The 16,948-nt window shown below is 33.1% G+C and overlaps 1 protein-coding gene across 1 annotated transcript in view; it reads left to right on the top strand.

Annotated features, from left to right (window-relative positions):
• Positions 1 to 16,948, top strand: part of LOC129216951 (diacylglycerol kinase theta-like) — an 84,997-nt gene that overhangs the window by 25,530 nt on the left and 42,519 nt on the right. The window contains exons 4-7 of the mRNA XM_054851172.1: positions 885 to 973; positions 4,097 to 4,228; positions 8,080 to 8,239; positions 15,921 to 16,007. Of these exons, the coding sequence (XP_054707147.1) occupies positions 885 to 973; positions 4,097 to 4,228; positions 8,080 to 8,239; positions 15,921 to 16,007 (468 nt within the window). The remainder of the gene's footprint in view (positions 1 to 884; positions 974 to 4,096; positions 4,229 to 8,079; positions 8,240 to 15,920; positions 16,008 to 16,948) is intronic.

The raw sequence follows: 16,948 nt of genomic DNA on the forward strand, positions 1-16,948 counted from the left end.
CATATCAAATTGGCAAAAAATCTGGACCAATCATCTCTCTTTGGCCAAAACATCGAGGCATTTGGTAGACATTTCTGCGCATGGCGGAAAAGCTCACATACTCATTTGGTATCTCTACAATTTTAGAAAATATTTGCAACTGTAAAAAATTATTTCCAACAAACTAAGATGTACCCTTAATGATACAAGCCTTGAAAGTTGCACAAAGACAAAACTTTTGGTTATTAACCAAAGTTAGGAATTCTTTGGACCTCTCTTCAATCCCAAATAATAACTGAAATAATAACTGAAAATGTTGTGAAATTCTTAAGAATTTTGGGAATACGGAATGTGTGGGGAAATGTAAGGTGTGAGCGTGGGGGGTGCTGTCATTGAGTGGAGAAGAATCATGTATTATCAGTGTGGTGAAGAAATAACAGTAGATTGTACATTAATATTATTGATACAATGTCTATTCATCTACAGAGCCATTTAAAACTGCCACGGAGTAGATAGCCCGATGGCAGCGAAAGGGTTAAGTTTTCATTGCTATTAAATCATTGTAATTCGTTTGCTCTCATATTTTGCCTTTATTCAACATGATTAAAAGAAATACAATACATTACAAAAAGCAGCATGTAAATTTTGAGATATCTCTTAACACTTAGTCGTATAAAATTCTATAATTAAAGTAAACAAACTTTAGTTTCATATTATTCAAACCAAATTTTTTTTTGCAACATTTTAAGTAGCTATTTAAAATTATTACTACTATATAGATCTACGAAAAATCTTTTATTGTATGTATTGATAACTGGTTCAAGAGAAAGTTTTGTATCTTCAACTTGCAACTGCTGATGAATTTTGAAAATATTTTTAAAATTTAAATACGTATTTTTTTTCAGTCTGTGATTATTCTGTCCATGTTGAATGCCAAGACTTCGGAGTCGCTGATTGTAAAGAATGTGCCACTTATGTCCCAAGCAGAGACACTGTGAGTAACTTCCTTTGAGAATCATTCGTTATTAGTTGTATGAAATTGATTTTGAACATGAGTTTAAAAAAAAATCAATATTTGTATTGTTGATGTACTAATTAACAGTCATTTTTGACGCTTGTCACTTGTTTTCTGAAGATTTTGTTTAGTGTGAAACAGGAGAAAAGGAAGGGGGCATTTGCTATTCCGCGAAAACTAAAATCTATTTTTCTTCACAGAAATAAATAACGAGAATGAGTTTGAACATTTTTACTGTTATCCCACCGCTATCTTACAACGATGTGCTTATGGAACTTACTACGTGAAGATTTTGATACAGTGAATTGCAACCAACGTTAAGAACGATTAAAGAAAGAATAATACAATATCCCTTAAAGATCCTATTCACCCTCTTAATTGTTGTGGAATTTATAGAATTAATTGTAGTTGTAAACTTGCCTATATTGGACAGACTCGGCGTGCTTTAAAAATTCGCTTGAAAGAGCATCAAAATTATGTGAAAAAACAACAATTAAATAAGTCTAGTATTGCTCAACATTGTTGGGATTCGAATCACTCCTTTGATTTTAACTCTTATCAGATTATCCAAAAATGCCCCAATTCAGCAGATCTTGACTTTTGGGAATCCTTTCATATTTTGAGGAACAGTTCTAACTTAGTTAACGATCTTAGTGCAGTTCCATATTTTTCTAACATTTGGCTCCCATATCTTTAATACTGTCCTTTCCCCATTCCCCCCCCCCTTTTTTCCCACTTATTTTTATCTATCTTCCTTTGTTTATTTTTACCTTTTTGTCTGGATTGACACCCCCCCCCCCCAATTTTCTTCTATTTATCTTTATTTTTCCTTTTTTCGAATATTTTTTGTTTCTGTTTATTGTATTTCATGGTTTTCCATTCTGCTTTTCCTTTCTTGCGGTTCACGGTTACTGACAATTTCTTTTCTTTTTGTTTAAGCTTCGGCTTAATCCTTGTCCAATTGAATTCTTTCTTTCTGGGTTCGTACCTAAGAGAAAGCTCCTGGCCTTTGCTTGCATTCCTATTGGTTCCTGATCGGTTTATAACTTTGTCATTGGTGTTTGGCTAATCCGCTGTTTTTATCCTTTAAGCTGCATGCTTATCTGCTCTTGGCTTTTGTCGGATGTCTTTTCATCCATAAGCTCATTATTTTTTGCATTGAAAAAGGCGTTCCCTGTAACGCCGAAACACGTGTCTGCTGTAATTTACAAATTTGTGCTTCTACTTACGTTGTTTGGTCTGACTTTACATATCCCTTTGCTCTAGTTACTAAATGAAATATATTAAGAAAAAAGGAAAAACTAATGTTAATCTATTAAAGAAAGAATAATAATATTTTCCTTCGTCCCAGTCCCTAATTCTAACAGAAATATAAACTTAAACTTACGTTAATTCATTACAGCCTTCTTTTCTAATCACAAATTCAAATAAAAATATAAAAAGGTAACCAACGTTAATCGGTTAGATAAAAAATAATGATTTCTTCCTTTTCTGTAGCTGCTTGTTGTCGTCTGGCAAGTTCAAAATGAAAAAAAAAAAAAGAAGTTTACAATAAAACAAAAGACAAAGAATTTTTTTAAAAAGCAGAAAGAGTCAGATTGAGCCGAAGGCTTGAAGATTCAGCCTTATTTGTATACAGTGTTCACTTCGTACAGTTCAGATCTATTTTGAAGAGGGTCGCTATGATGGGCAGGTAATTAAAAACGTGTTCCGGGCCAAGTTGCTTGAACGGGCTATGTAGGCATTTTCGGGAGATTCTAGATCCATCGGGCATAATCTTCATACCCTTCAAATGCCCCGTTTTAAGTCTGGTGATCATGGTAAATCGTATTAATTCAAATGAACACATAAAAAACAATAATAATCGAAAAGAGTTGAAGTTAAAATACTAAAATGAAAGTAAAAACAAATAGCTAGCGCAAAGGGGCAGAAAAGCATGGTGTATAATGATAAAATTAGGCAAAACTTTTAACTTGTGTGAAAAAGAATTGGCTAGGTATGAATTTTTTGTAGTAGATCTGCCGGAAAATTCTGTCTGATTATGAAGAGAAAGAAATATAATGGTTGCACAACTTGCGAACATGGTCCGAAATGATTTGTTGAGCTGAGTAAAAGCAGTCTTCACAGTATCGTCATTAACCAGAGATAGTCGCCAAGAACGTATCTTATCCTTATTAGAAAGCCACAGGAATGATGTAAAAATTCAAAAAAATTCAATAGTTAGAAATCGAAAGAGCTTATTAAGACTTTTTGGGAGCAAAATTATTTGACTTCGTGCCCACATCATCCAGACATAAGGTCTTAAACTCTGCCAAAAATTTCATAAAAGTGCTAAATTTAAAAGGCTTAGCGAGAAATGGAGGGTAGCAAATTTCACCGTCTGCATGTAGGAGGATATCCACCTGCAAAGCGTGTGAAAGAAGACTTCCATTACTCATCGAAACGCGTTAAGTTCGGCGAATTTTCTTAAAATTTTGGCAGACTTTAAGATTTCGTATTTCGGTAACGGGGACATGAGGGCAAACAATTTATTCGTCCAGAAACTTGTTTTACTATGCTCTTTTGATTGCTACTTATTTAAATTTTTTATTCTCATACACTACCGCATTGATTCCTAGTTAACAATACAGATTAATAGTAATTGTCAGTGAACAGGAAAATTTGGAGCAAGCGAAATTGACCAGAGGTCAAAATCACAAGATTGGCTGTTAGAAGCAAAGAGATGTAAGTGCCAAAAGTAAAAATTTGGAGATTATATGTTCAAACGGTAGGAGAACATTTCCAATGTTATGGTGCAAGAGATAGTATTAGTCGGCCTGGTATGTGTTGCTATACAGCAAGATTTAGAAAAAAAAAAAAAAAAAAAAACAATGAAAGCCTATCTAGGGTTTCAACTTTAAATGCGTTTTACTCAAAACTGTAAAATGTCTTTTTACATTCCTTTTGCCCCCTGTTCACACATTAGACTTCTTACAATTATCAGCCCTTAAGTTTTTCATAAAGATTTTAAAAAATGAACTAAAAAGATGTTCATCATGTTGCATTTAGCTTTGCAAATTTTCATTTTCTTGTGAGGCGAAATATTCTTTTTTCTTTCCGCAGTCGACCCTCACGCAGATGCACCACTGGAGAGAGGGCAATTTGCCAGCAAACTCTAAATGCCAACTGTGCAAGAAAACGTGTTGGTCAGCCGAATGTCTAGCTGGGATGAGATGCGAATGGTGCAATATTACGGTAAGTGGAACAGATGAATTGTTGTCAAGAATCTAGTGCTTAAAATGTAAGAATGTCGAGCAGTTATACAACCTCTGACAATAAAGTTTGGTGAATAGTTCTGTAACATTAACGTAGATGAAATATTAAAGAAAGTTACCTTACTGTCCTTCGAAGTAGTCCCTTCCCATAACTATGCGCCACTGAGATCTGCTATACATGCCCTGGAAAATTAGCAAAAAGCCTGCTTTTGGGATGGAGATCAAAAGCCTCGTCACGTTTGTTGGATGTCAGGAATATCAACAAATCTCTTTCTTTTCAAAGCGAATTTATGTCGTGGGAATAGGAAGAAGTCTGGAGAATTGAAATCGGGCGAGTATGGTGGATGCTCAATTTGCACCACCCCTTCATTCATTTTCCTATATTCTTAGTCAAGAACCAACGCAATAAGCCAGCACTTTGTAAAACAAGTCACACACGGAACACAAACGACATTCAACTGAACAGTGGTGTGGGTAAAGGTACCACTTTGCAAGTGAAGTGTTTCGTTTCGCTAGTGTAGCCAGTTCGGCCGTTCTGACTTCATTCCGAACTTTGTTATTAGAGGTTGTAGTTTTTACTTAACTATTTATCATCAACGACTTTTCCAGCAGGAAAGGTATATCGCGAAAACCATCATCATACTCCAGGAGGAAGAACGCAAGGACTGCAATACAATAAAGAAATAATATAGGGCAATTTCAAACTTTATGAGGAGAAAAAATATTAACTTGTATGCTAGGGCGGTTCAAAAGAACTTTTTTTCGGCTAGAGTACAGGACACCCTCTATTTTTTTAGCCTAACTAATAGTATTATGCTGTAAAAGTTTTAGCTTCGTACTCAAATTTTAAGTGGGTGCTCAATGATCCCTTAATTTAATATTAGCCGTAGCATAGAAAATGCCACAAATTGAGTAATATTTAATTTCCCCAGCTGTTTTTTAGTAAATTATTATTTTATTGCAATGCATGTGCATATTAGTGTATATTATAATATGTAGCATTGTTTTTTCAGTTCAATGTATTTTTTTAACCCCCTCCCCATACTTATGAAGTTTGGGGGAGGGGTTGAGCATCCTCTTTCAGTTGAAATAGGAAGCTGAAATTCCTCCAGTATATGACTATCACCAAGTCTAAAAATATTGAGGGGTGTCCTGTTATCTAGGAGAAACCTTTTGTTTTTTACATATATTTTTGAACCACTCAATTATATACGTTGCAAGTCACCCTCAACCTATGCAAATTATTATTTTTTAAACAAGAAAAAAAAAATTCGCTGATAAATTTGATACATCCTATTAACCCCTTCAGACCTGGTGTCCGGTATACCGGACAACCACTTTAAACAGCTGCTAATCATTTAATAATTGATTTAATTAGTTGATTTGTTTTTGTAGTTGACTCTTTACATTCTGCTTATTATAATCTGTGAAATAATTTTTCGTTTTGGGATTGACAGCACTGACATATAAGGATTGAGAGATAGAGAGTGGCTCGTTTTTCCAACCATGGATTTTCACCTGAAAAGCGAGGTTTTTTTCCTGATTTTTTTAAAAATATATAATCTTTAATTAACCGTTTCAAACGCTTATATTATGTTTTATAATTGTTTGTAGAACATTTTATAATGAAGTTTGTTCGGTATTTTATCGTTTTTGTACATGAAATATTGATTTCAAAAATATAAGTTTGGAATGTTGGACGTGTCATAACTCTTTTAATTTTTCTCCAAAAAAACTCAAAATTTTGTCTATAAGATACCTTTTATCATAGTACACTGTGCACCAAATATCAATAATTTTTGGTCAAATATTTCATAATTCCGACTGAAGGGGTTCATAAACGTAATGGTGGCTTACATTCAAATAGATTAAAAATAAAAGCCGAAATTTAAAATTCCTAGATTTAAGTGCAAATATATACACACAAATGTTACAACCGCTACGATAGGTTAAGCAAAACAATAAATACTAAGTAACCGTATAAGTGGAAAGTCATGCTTCGACTGATGCAGAGATAGTTCTTGGTTTTTAACCGATACATATTCACTGGAGTGCAGCAAAATGCAATTTTTATTACTCTGTGACAATGATAGCGGAAGCAGGAATTCGAATAAATTGATATTTCCAGGCATTTCGTAGATTACTAGGAAATATAATTTGGTTCGATGTATGAGGATGAACAGTTTCAATTGTCGAAAGTGGTCCCGCTAAAAGTTTGCTCTTTGCCTTTCAACTATAAGTGGCGAGATAAAAATAACCGGCCGTTTTTGCCAATTTTAAGCTGTCGTGTTTGCCTGTTAGGATAAGAATTGCTATACGTTGTGACTTGCCACGTTGAAAAATGAAAAAAATCGAAACGAAAAGAAAAAGTTTTTTTGCATAAGCGCAATTGCTGAACTTGTACTACAGACATAAATATAGCTTTGTGAAGGATTTATGTAACAGTTTTTATCGACTTTAAAAGAAAAGATTAATGATGTATTTGCGAGTGGAATTACAACCAGTTACCCAAACACTCGACTTCCCTTGCTGAAGTATAAGCTACATTTAATGAATTATTTCAAGTCTGGATCTTATTTTAAGCACTTTAATTGTTAAGATCACGTTATGATCTTTTAGGAGTCTCATTTTCTAAAATAAAACATCTATTCTTATCTTTCAGTGACGTAGATACCTTTGTAGTGTTATTTTAAGAAATATGTTTATAGTTCTATTTCTGATTTTGTTTTTTAAGAAACAAAAATTTGTATTAGGGTTAGTATTTTGCAGTTTAAGTTTGAAGAAAAGCTATATACCACAGACATTTTATCTTAATGGAGAACACACAATGATGCAAATATCAAAAAATAAATAAATTTTAATAAAATAAAATAAAATCCAAGATGGAAAATGATGCACGCGCAAAACAATTTTGTTAAAGATGAAAATGCATGTTCTTTGAATACATTTACTTTTGATAAAACTTAGAAAAGATAGTCTACTTATTTGATTTTGCGACGACGCTATTACTATATTTTTAAGTACTCATAATATTGGTATTGCACACGGGTTATACTTAGTTTGCTAATTCTGTTAAAACTGAGAAACATACTAGTCTGAAGAAAACATTTTTTCAAATTAATTTTAAAAAGTTGGGAAATTTCAGCTATAAAACACGTTAAAAAAAAAAAAAAAAAAAAAAAAAACACTTAAGAAGTTCCGTCCGAAACTAAACAAGCTTACTTTCCAGTACAACAACATCGACTTTCCAGCATCTTGTCAATATTCTCTCAATTACCTAAAACTACAAATTATACCAACATCAAAAACCACTTAACATTTATAGTTGATATCTAAAATCAAAATATACCTCTCTCATCTGATGAACTTAACACGTAAAAAATAAATTTCCGAACGAATAAGGTAGTGGTAGATTTAAAACTATGCAGCTAGTATTTTTTCCCAAGAAAAAATCTTTTAACGTTAAAAAAAAAAAAAAAAATCAAAATACTTTTCACGGGAAAAAAAATTGTTTTTAGCTCCTTCTTTTGGGTAGAAATAAAGCTTCTCGGACTGTATCCCGGATGGCTCTCAAGACGGTATAGGCACAGTAGCGTACATAGGCTTCGGTGCGCACCCCCGCGAGATTCAAAAGTATGCCCCCCCCCCCATAAGATTAAAAAAAAAATTAACATAGAGCTATTTTTTCAGAGCGTACGCCGTCATACCTTTTGCACCCCCTCCAGAGCTGTAGGGGTTGCGGGGGTGCTATGCACGCCACTGTATAGGCATTACATTAATCAACAGGTTTTATGCATAAAAGATCCAAGTAATGATTGCTGTGACTTCCAGGCGCATCCTTCCTGCTACGGGAGCCTTCCAACCGAGTGCACGTTTGGATGCTTGGAGAGCATCATGCTCCCCCCTGCCGCCGTCAGCATCCCGCGCACAGACGTGCCGCTCGAAACCATCATCGGGGGACAGATGAAGAGGAAGGACAACACCCTCTCACGTGAGTAACATCCAAGTATAATGAGACTAAAGGTAGTTTCGGTTTCAAATTAATATCTAAAGCAGGGGTCGGCAAGTAAATTTAGTTGGGGTCCGGATATTTTTGAAAATTTTTATGGGAGTCCCCTATATCAAACCTAGGAAACCCTACACCAATCATTACAGAATTTAATCAGTCATTCTGTGCGGTCGTTTCCGAAACTTCAAAAATATTTTTTTCGGTTTGTTGGTTTATTCGAATTTAATGGCGCAAGAGCCCTTCAGGGCTATACTGCGCCAAACAATTCTCTATTTTATACTATTACTTTCTTATCCAAGTTCAAAACAAGAAAACTTTGAAAGCAAAAATATGTTGAAGTAGAAGACATAAAACTAAGTAGCTTAAAATATAAAGTCTTTAAAAACGAAAAAGATGAAACCATATAAAATAAACTTTGAAAAATATGAAAAGGACAAAATCACATAATGACGATATAAACACTAAATTAAAAGGGAGAAACCAATCTCCCGGAGGAAGGAATGTAAATTGCGATGGGGTTGGTCCCCAAGCAACTCCTTCAAAGTAGGGTTAAAATCATTAAAATATTTAAAACGTGTTTGATTAAAATTTGGGCAGTTACTTAAAATATGTAACACTGTCTGATTGACATTACATGTCATGTACATTGGAGCTGGTTTACGGCATTTTTTCCGGAAAGAGCATGCTTAAAAACATAGGATCTGACAATGTTTTGAATAATTTGACAAAGTTTAATATTTAAAAAAAATATTTTAATCGGTGAGCAGATTCAATTTTATTTTTTATTCTCCTGCACATGATATCACAAGTGATGAAATGCCCTTCACTGATGCTTTTAGCGCAGAGCGCAATATTTAATTCGCATCTTTACTCACATGTAGTGGAAACGATATGGTTGATAACAAGCGTATAGCGCAATATTTAATTCACTTCTGAATTATTATAACGTGGAAACACGGCAGACAGCAAGAGTAAGCATTCAGCGCGCCAGTGGAATATGCATCAAAGTTCATCACGTGATGTCATAAAGACCACACCTTATTTGAAAAATCGGATATTTTAAAAAACTAATTAAAAATTCAACGTTTTGAAAATAAAATATTTTCTTCGCTCCTTGTTATTATTATTATTTTTTTTTTTTTTTTTGCTTATTCTATCAACTTCAGTGAATAAAAGCAGTACTTTTGACTGATGGAAACAACCCCATTACTTCAAAATACTAAAAAAAGTATTTAAAGTGGCGCCTAAAGAATTGTTGCATGCACAAAAATATTTTTAGATAATTTATTAGTGTAATTTATACTTGCAAAATAGCTTTGTGGTTCAGCTTTTGACCAACCATCCGCGGTCGCAACTGGACCGCGGTCTGCCAGTTCCCCGCTGCTGATCTAGAGGTTCTATTAAGCAGTAGAATGTTTCGATGTAATTTTCACCCACAAGTTTTTGGATTCCTCTTGATATCTTTTATTATACATCTTCTGCGGAACTATTTTTCTTCTCTTTTGTAAATAAGATCAAATTCTTCAGTATTCACATCTTAATATATAAAAATGGAGTTTGGTAAATTTGTTCCCTAAGATCTCAGAAACTACCCGGCAGATTTGGCTGAAACTTTCATCGTTTGTTCTTTTTGGTACTGGGGAGGTTTGTAGACCAGTTCGAAAAAGATCCGATTGTTAGTTCCTTTTTTATTCTAATGTGTCCAAATTTTCGCATAAATGCCCCAATATGACGGTGAAAAAATACGTGCACATATTAAAATTATGTGTCCATCGAAAGCGCTTATTTTTCTGCTGAAGATGGCATCTGTTAAAAAGTTCTAAGCTGTATGAAAAACGAGATATGAGCTTTTTTTGTTCCATGTTCGAAGGCTCTCCTCAATCCAATTCATTATTTAGTGTATCATCTCAACTCTCAGTTGATAGCTAGAATTCTTGTACTGTTCAATATTTTTGCGTTTCGTGTGACTGTTCGAGGCTTTTCTCAAGTCAAATCTTAAAGTAACGTTTTTTCACAAGATTGGCTGATAATAAATGGATTTGGCTGATTATTTTCCATTTAAATGGAACTTTAATGAAATTATTGTTATATTTTTATTATTTGTGCGATCAGACTCATGATCCAATCCACCAGTAGAAATCTCGCCAAACTCTTTGCAAAGATTTCAGTAGCTTATGCGAATACATTTGTGCAATTTTTTCAACTGCCGCTGTTAACAAAATATCGCCATTAAAAGAATCTTTAAAACTTTTTTCAAGATGTAAAATAATCCACCATAAACTAAATTAGGCAAATCCATTAAAGAGCACAAAAACTTCCATAAATTTTTCTTTTTTGCACATTTTCAAACAATCGCCAAATTTTACTACTCATTTTGGAAACATTTTGGATGAAAATGTTTAGCTCCATGTTATGGTGACTAGAAGTATCTCAGGATTTGGCGACAATATCTTTTTGACGAAAATTAGTAACAGACCGTTTTACAATTTTTGTTAGCCGGCCGAAGACATGGATTTTAGCTGTATTAATGAAGATTTTTACTATTAATTTTAATGTAATGGAGATTTTTAGATGAGCCGTTATCGTTATTTCAGAATGGTTGATGCTGATGTTGATTTTGAGGGACTGACGTCGATATTCTAAGATGACGTTTCGAGAATTCATTGAAAAGGGAATTTTTTTGAAGCTATTATGCTAATTCTGTTGGGGTTAAAAAAGGGTGTCTTCCCAGTTTAGCCGACATTTCGTCCCCCCCCCCCGTTTTCTTATTTAATCATACCTTTTGATATATTAAAATATTAAAGGCGGGAGGAAGTTTGAAATGTCGGCAAAACTGGGGATAAACCAAAACCAAAAACAGAATGTTGATGTTATTTTGAAAATTTTTCTTATTCCGAAGGGAGGGGGGGGGGATGACTACTTTCCTTATTCAGATACATATTTTTAGAGGGACTGTTGACGATATTTTAAAACTGAAACCCTCATTCTAACTCAAATCTGAACGTTTTTTCCACTTCATAAGTATTCAGGTTTTTAACGTTTTATGTGTTTAAAAGTATAGTAGCTTAGTCTTATTTAAAAATACTTGACACCCGTATTGTTTTTCATAATATGCAGCAATATTGAAAATTATTTTAATGCCGCCCGGATTGGTATAAATTCAACGCTGAATGGGACACTCAAATTGATATCAACCTTGCCAAAAATGTAATTATTTTCTTGCACGTTCTGTTGTTGATATTTTCAAAATTTATGGAACTCGCTTCTTCGTAATAGCTTATGCGAATACATTTGTGCAGTTTTTTCAACTGTCGCTGTTTTTGAAGCCAATGTTTCTCAGCTTTCACCATGTAAACAAAATATCGCCATAAAAAGAATCTTTAAAACTTTTTTCAAGATGTAAAATAATCCATAATAAACTAAATTAGGCAAATCCATTAAAGAGCACAAAAACTTCCATAAATTTTTCTTTTTTGCACATTTTCAAACAATCGCCAAATTTTACTACTCATTTTGGAAACATTTTGGATGAAAATGTTTAGCTCCATGTTATGGTGACTAGAAGTATCTCAGGATTTGGCGACAATATCTTTTTGACGAAAATTAGTAACAGACCGTTTTACAATTTTTGTTAGCCGGCCGAAGACATGGATTTCAGTTGTATTAATGAAGATTTTTACTATTAATTTTAATGTAATGGAATGATAATAATATAATAATAATATAATGATAATCTATATATATATATAAATGAATGTTGGTAAATTTGTTCCCTATGATCTCAGAAACTACCCGGTAGATTTGGCTGAAACTTTCACCGTTTGTTCTTTTTGGTACTGAGGAGGTTTACAGACCAGTTCGAAAAAAAATCCGATTGATAGTTCCTTTTTTATTCTAATTTGTCCAAATTTTCGCATAAATGCCCCAATATGACGGTGAAAAAATACGTGCACATATTAAAATTATGTGTCCATCGAAAGCGCTTATTTTTCTGCTGAAGATGGCATCTGTTACAAAGTTCTAAGTTGTATGAAAAAAGAGTTATTAGCTTTTTTTGTTCCATGTTCGAAAGCTTTCCTCAACCCAATTCATTATTTAGTGTATCATTTCAACTCCCAGTTCATAGTTAGAATTGTTGAATTTTTATGTGTTTCGTCTGACTGAGACTTTTCTCAAATCAAATCTTAAAGTAACGTTTTTTCTTTTTTCCCCCCCAAGATTGGCTGAAAATAACTAGATTTGGTTGATTATTTTCCATTTAAACGGAACTTTAGTGTAATTAATGTTTTTTTTTAATTATTTGTGCTGATCGGATTTTTTAATCATTATCCAATCTAACAGCAGAAACCTCGCCAAAATTTATGCAGAAAGATTTCAGTAGCGAATGCATTTGGCAGTTTTTTCAACTGTCGCGGTTTTTGAAGTCAAAGACTACGTAATAATGTTTGTCAGCTTTCACCATGTAAACAAAATATCGTCAATCAAAGAATATTTAAAAACATTTTTTACTGTAAAATAATCCAGCAACTAAATTAGGCAAATCCATAAACAGCACAAAAACTTCCATTAATGTGACTTTGTGCACAAATTCAAACCATCGCCAAATTTTACTACTTATTTTGGAAACATTTCGGTTGAAATTGTTTAGCGCCATTTTATGGTGACCAAAAGTATCTTAGCATATGGCGACAATATCTCTTTAACAAAAATTAGGGGGATATTTCGATAATTGGGAATCTGGCGGGGTCGTCTCATTTTTGGCGTAAATAATTTTATTTTGGTAACCCTGCTGATTTATAGTAACCCTATGTGAATAGATATTTCCGATCTCTTTGTTTTGATTTGCAAAGAAAAATACCTCTCGCGCAGGCGCTGGAGCCAAAAATTAACGCCAATGAAGAAAGATAGCCAGATTCCCAATTATCGAAATATCCCCAAAATTAGTAACATACCGTTTTACGAAGTAAGGAGGGGGAGCATTATCCAAGGTATCCCAAAACGATTCCCGCAAATTCGGCAACATTTTAAATCTCACCAAGAATCCACAATAATTAAAATTTTCCAAAATAACTAAAGCAAGTTTAAGGGGATCAGGAGCGCGTGGCTACATTTTTTTTTAAACAGTTCGTTCTTCAATAGACATACAGAGAAGGTAAGACTCTATGTAAAAAAAAAAATAAGTATTAACTGATAAATCTTTTTAAACATGTGAAGTTTAATTTCATATTTCGTAAATTCTTCAAATTTGTATATGCTTAAATTTTGTGTTTTCGTTTCTAAATGAATACTATTTTGCTCTTTTTACTTATTGCTACTTTCGTTTTATGAGTAAAGAAGAATCTAGATTTTAAATCACGTCAAAAAGGTGTGTTTTAAGTTCTTTCACTTAAAACAGAAAACAAATGCAAGTAACGATTGTTTCTCATAATTATTGCTAACCCAGGCAACGCCGGGTATTTTTGCTAGTAAGATATAAAATAATATTTTCCGCTAATAACGGACGAGAAAAACTACATTCATACTCCACGGAAAAAATCTAACTTTTCTATCCAGTTTGTTTTCGTGTTCTCATTCCAAAAAAATAATGAATAGTGCAGACGATAATAAATTAAGGTAAATAATGCTAATAAATATAAAGCGTTGCAGACGATAAACTGATAATTAATAAATGCAAAGTATACTTCATGCGATTAATTGAAATATCAGTAACATCCTTTTTGTTAGTTTTGCCGCATCTGCCACCCAAGGCTACATGATAGAAGAAAATTACTAATATCGATAATTTGGGAGTAGGTTTTTTGAAGATTACTTCATCCATTTTTTTCTGACAAAGTTCCAAAGAAGTCACTTCATTTTAAAAATATATACTTACTCTATTGTACAATTGAATAAATGCAAAATAACCGAATTGGAAACAAATTCGTTGTGAAAATTGCACCAAAGTTACAAGAAGCATCTTCTTCAGTGGGAGGTGGGAAAAAGCTGGATAATGAAAACCAGCGCTATTTTCGTAAAAATATCTTTAATGCAATTCGCAAAATAAAACTTACTGAACCACAGTGAGTTTCTTCAATTGTAAATCAGTTTATCTGCATTAATTTCGGAAAAATAATTCTCTCTTTTCTCTCCCCCCTCTCTCCTCCTTTTGAGATTTCTATAAAAACAGTAAAACATTTATTTTTACAATATGAGCTGGAAATAAAGAAACTGCGATTGAATCAAAACGTTTATCATTGTCAATTCGGGGAAAATACGTAACTTGTTTCGTAAAGACTAATAAGTAAAGCGTATTTTACCAGACATAAATATAGTGAAACCTCGTTCTGACGATTTTCGGTAGGACGATTTATTTAAACAAATTCTTCGAGATAAAGATATACGAATAGCGATTATATTTTACTGCATAAAAGTAATAGTGAATAACGTTTAGCAAAAAACAGAACAATAAAAAAGAGTGTATGGTATGACGGAAAGAAGTTACATAGCTTGAATTCTTTAATTCCCGTACAAGAATCAAGAAAACAATTAGCTGTTTGAAATTAATATATTTTGATTAAAAATAAGCGCAAGAAATTAAAAATGTTTTTAAAACTAAATATATTTTTAATTTAACCCTGTAAAAATACTTCTGGAATCGATTTGAAATAGTCATTAAGGCTAATTTTGAACCACGTGGGTTATTTATCACTTCATATGTTTTAGCATATTTGACTTCAAAAGAACTCACCAGCCCAATACTGCACTTCACTGGCAAAGTTACAATATCAGTTTTCCTTTTTATTTTATACTAGTGGTACCCGCACGGTTTTGCCTGTAGTAGAAACTTAAAAGTCTTTTGGTTCGCCTGTATATTTACAAATAACGTATGGTGCATTTCTCGCCAATTGGCTTGTCCATGTTACGGTTCCACGTTATGATAACTTGGTAATTTACTGTCCATCTTTTGATAATTTTGCTCGAGAAAATGTTCATAAAATTGGAATAGAAAAAGGACAAAATCGAATTTTCGAAAAATCGCTTCAAGGTGCACACTATCGCTTCAAGGTGCTATAAACCAATTCTGTGCCAAATTTATGAAAATCCGCAGAACGGTCTAGGCACTATGCGCGTCACAGAGATCCTGACAGACAGAGAAAGATCCGGACAGAGAGACTTTCAGCCTTATTATTTATTTTATAAAATAAGTTGGCAACACTTTAAATAGTTCATTGTGTAATCCAATAGTTCTATACACCTATAGTTACTGTTTGGAAGCTGGGCAATTCCATGTCAGATCAATCACCTTCTTGACCTCATCATTTCTGATTTTGACAAAAATTGGTGTGAGGCACACATATGACAAGATAGTTATCTAGCCAATTTTTAGAATTCTACTTTAAAAATTTTACGAAATACAGGGCTGTTAAAAAACTGAAAAAGTACGAAAAAAACGAAAAGTTGTGACATTCAAATGTCTGTAACTTCTCTCCTAATTATAGAAGAACAAAATTTCAAAAACCATTGTAAAGTTAAAGAATAAAGCTAATTCTAGTGATATAAAACATGAATTTCTTACGAAAGATTTAAGTTTCAAGACTTTTGACCTTGAATGCAGAACTTTAAACCGGGTATAAATTTCAAACTGTATCTACTAAATACTGAAAATTGTAATTTTCTGTTGCAGCTAGAAGTATTTCTGAAGAATTTCCATTGTCTGGAGATTTGAAAAACAAAGATTTCGATGAATATTCTCAAAAAGACAAGGAAGAAGGTAATGTGTGTTTTTGTTAGTTTTAACAAAACCTTGCGTTTTAAACTGCCTAGAGCAGGGGTTGCCAAACTTTTCCGATTCACGGCAACCCATGAAGATTTAGAATTTTCTTGCGCCACTCAAGTCTGTATACATGCAGAGTGCGATTTATTTCAAAATGCTCTAAATTTAAAATCTACCAGTCAGGATAAATTGACATTTTACTGGAACAGCTGTGAAGCAATGGAATTTCGTTTGTGGTAAGGAAAAAAAATAGTTCCAAGATGTGCCGGTTGATGGCGCTGTCCAAATTTACATTGTTGCTATGGAATTACTAAGACGTGGCTTGAGTAGAGACGTTTCATTTTAAAAACCAAATCAAAGAGTGGTTCTTTTGCTACAGTTTTTATTTTTCTAGTACATTATTTTGACAGCACCATTTTGAAGCTATTTTTTCGCCTTCACCAAACAAAATTTCATTGCCTCGTGGTTATTCTGGTGAACTATCAAATCATTCTGACCATTAACTAAAAGGTTCGAACTTCGCAGCAACCCTTATTTCTTCTTGCAACACCCAGTATGAGAACTCCTGGACTAGAGTAAAAATTCCTCGTATTAAAAGTTTTATTTCAATCTTGTGTTTTGAAAAGGACTGAATTCAATAAATGAGTTATAACTGAAAATCAGGAAACCATTTTGCTATTTTAGGGAAATTTTCCATGACTTTTCCCCCGAAACAGCATTTTACCGGGAATAAAATATTCAAAAATTCAATTATTAATTTTAAGTGCATTATTGAGAAAAGGTCTTTGACTTTATCGATAATTGGTCCATTTTCATATATGAATAGCCTATCTAGCTCTTAGAGACTGTCTAAGAGGAATTGAATTTTATTATTAACACGCTTTTATTAGCTTCACCTGTATGTATGTATGTATGTATGTATGTATGTATGTATGTAT

The sequence above is a fragment of the Uloborus diversus genome, chromosome 2 (assembly GCF_026930045.1).
Source record: "Uloborus diversus isolate 005 chromosome 2, Udiv.v.3.1, whole genome shotgun sequence".
Lineage (NCBI taxonomy): Eukaryota > Metazoa > Arthropoda > Arachnida > Araneae > Uloboridae > Uloborus > Uloborus diversus.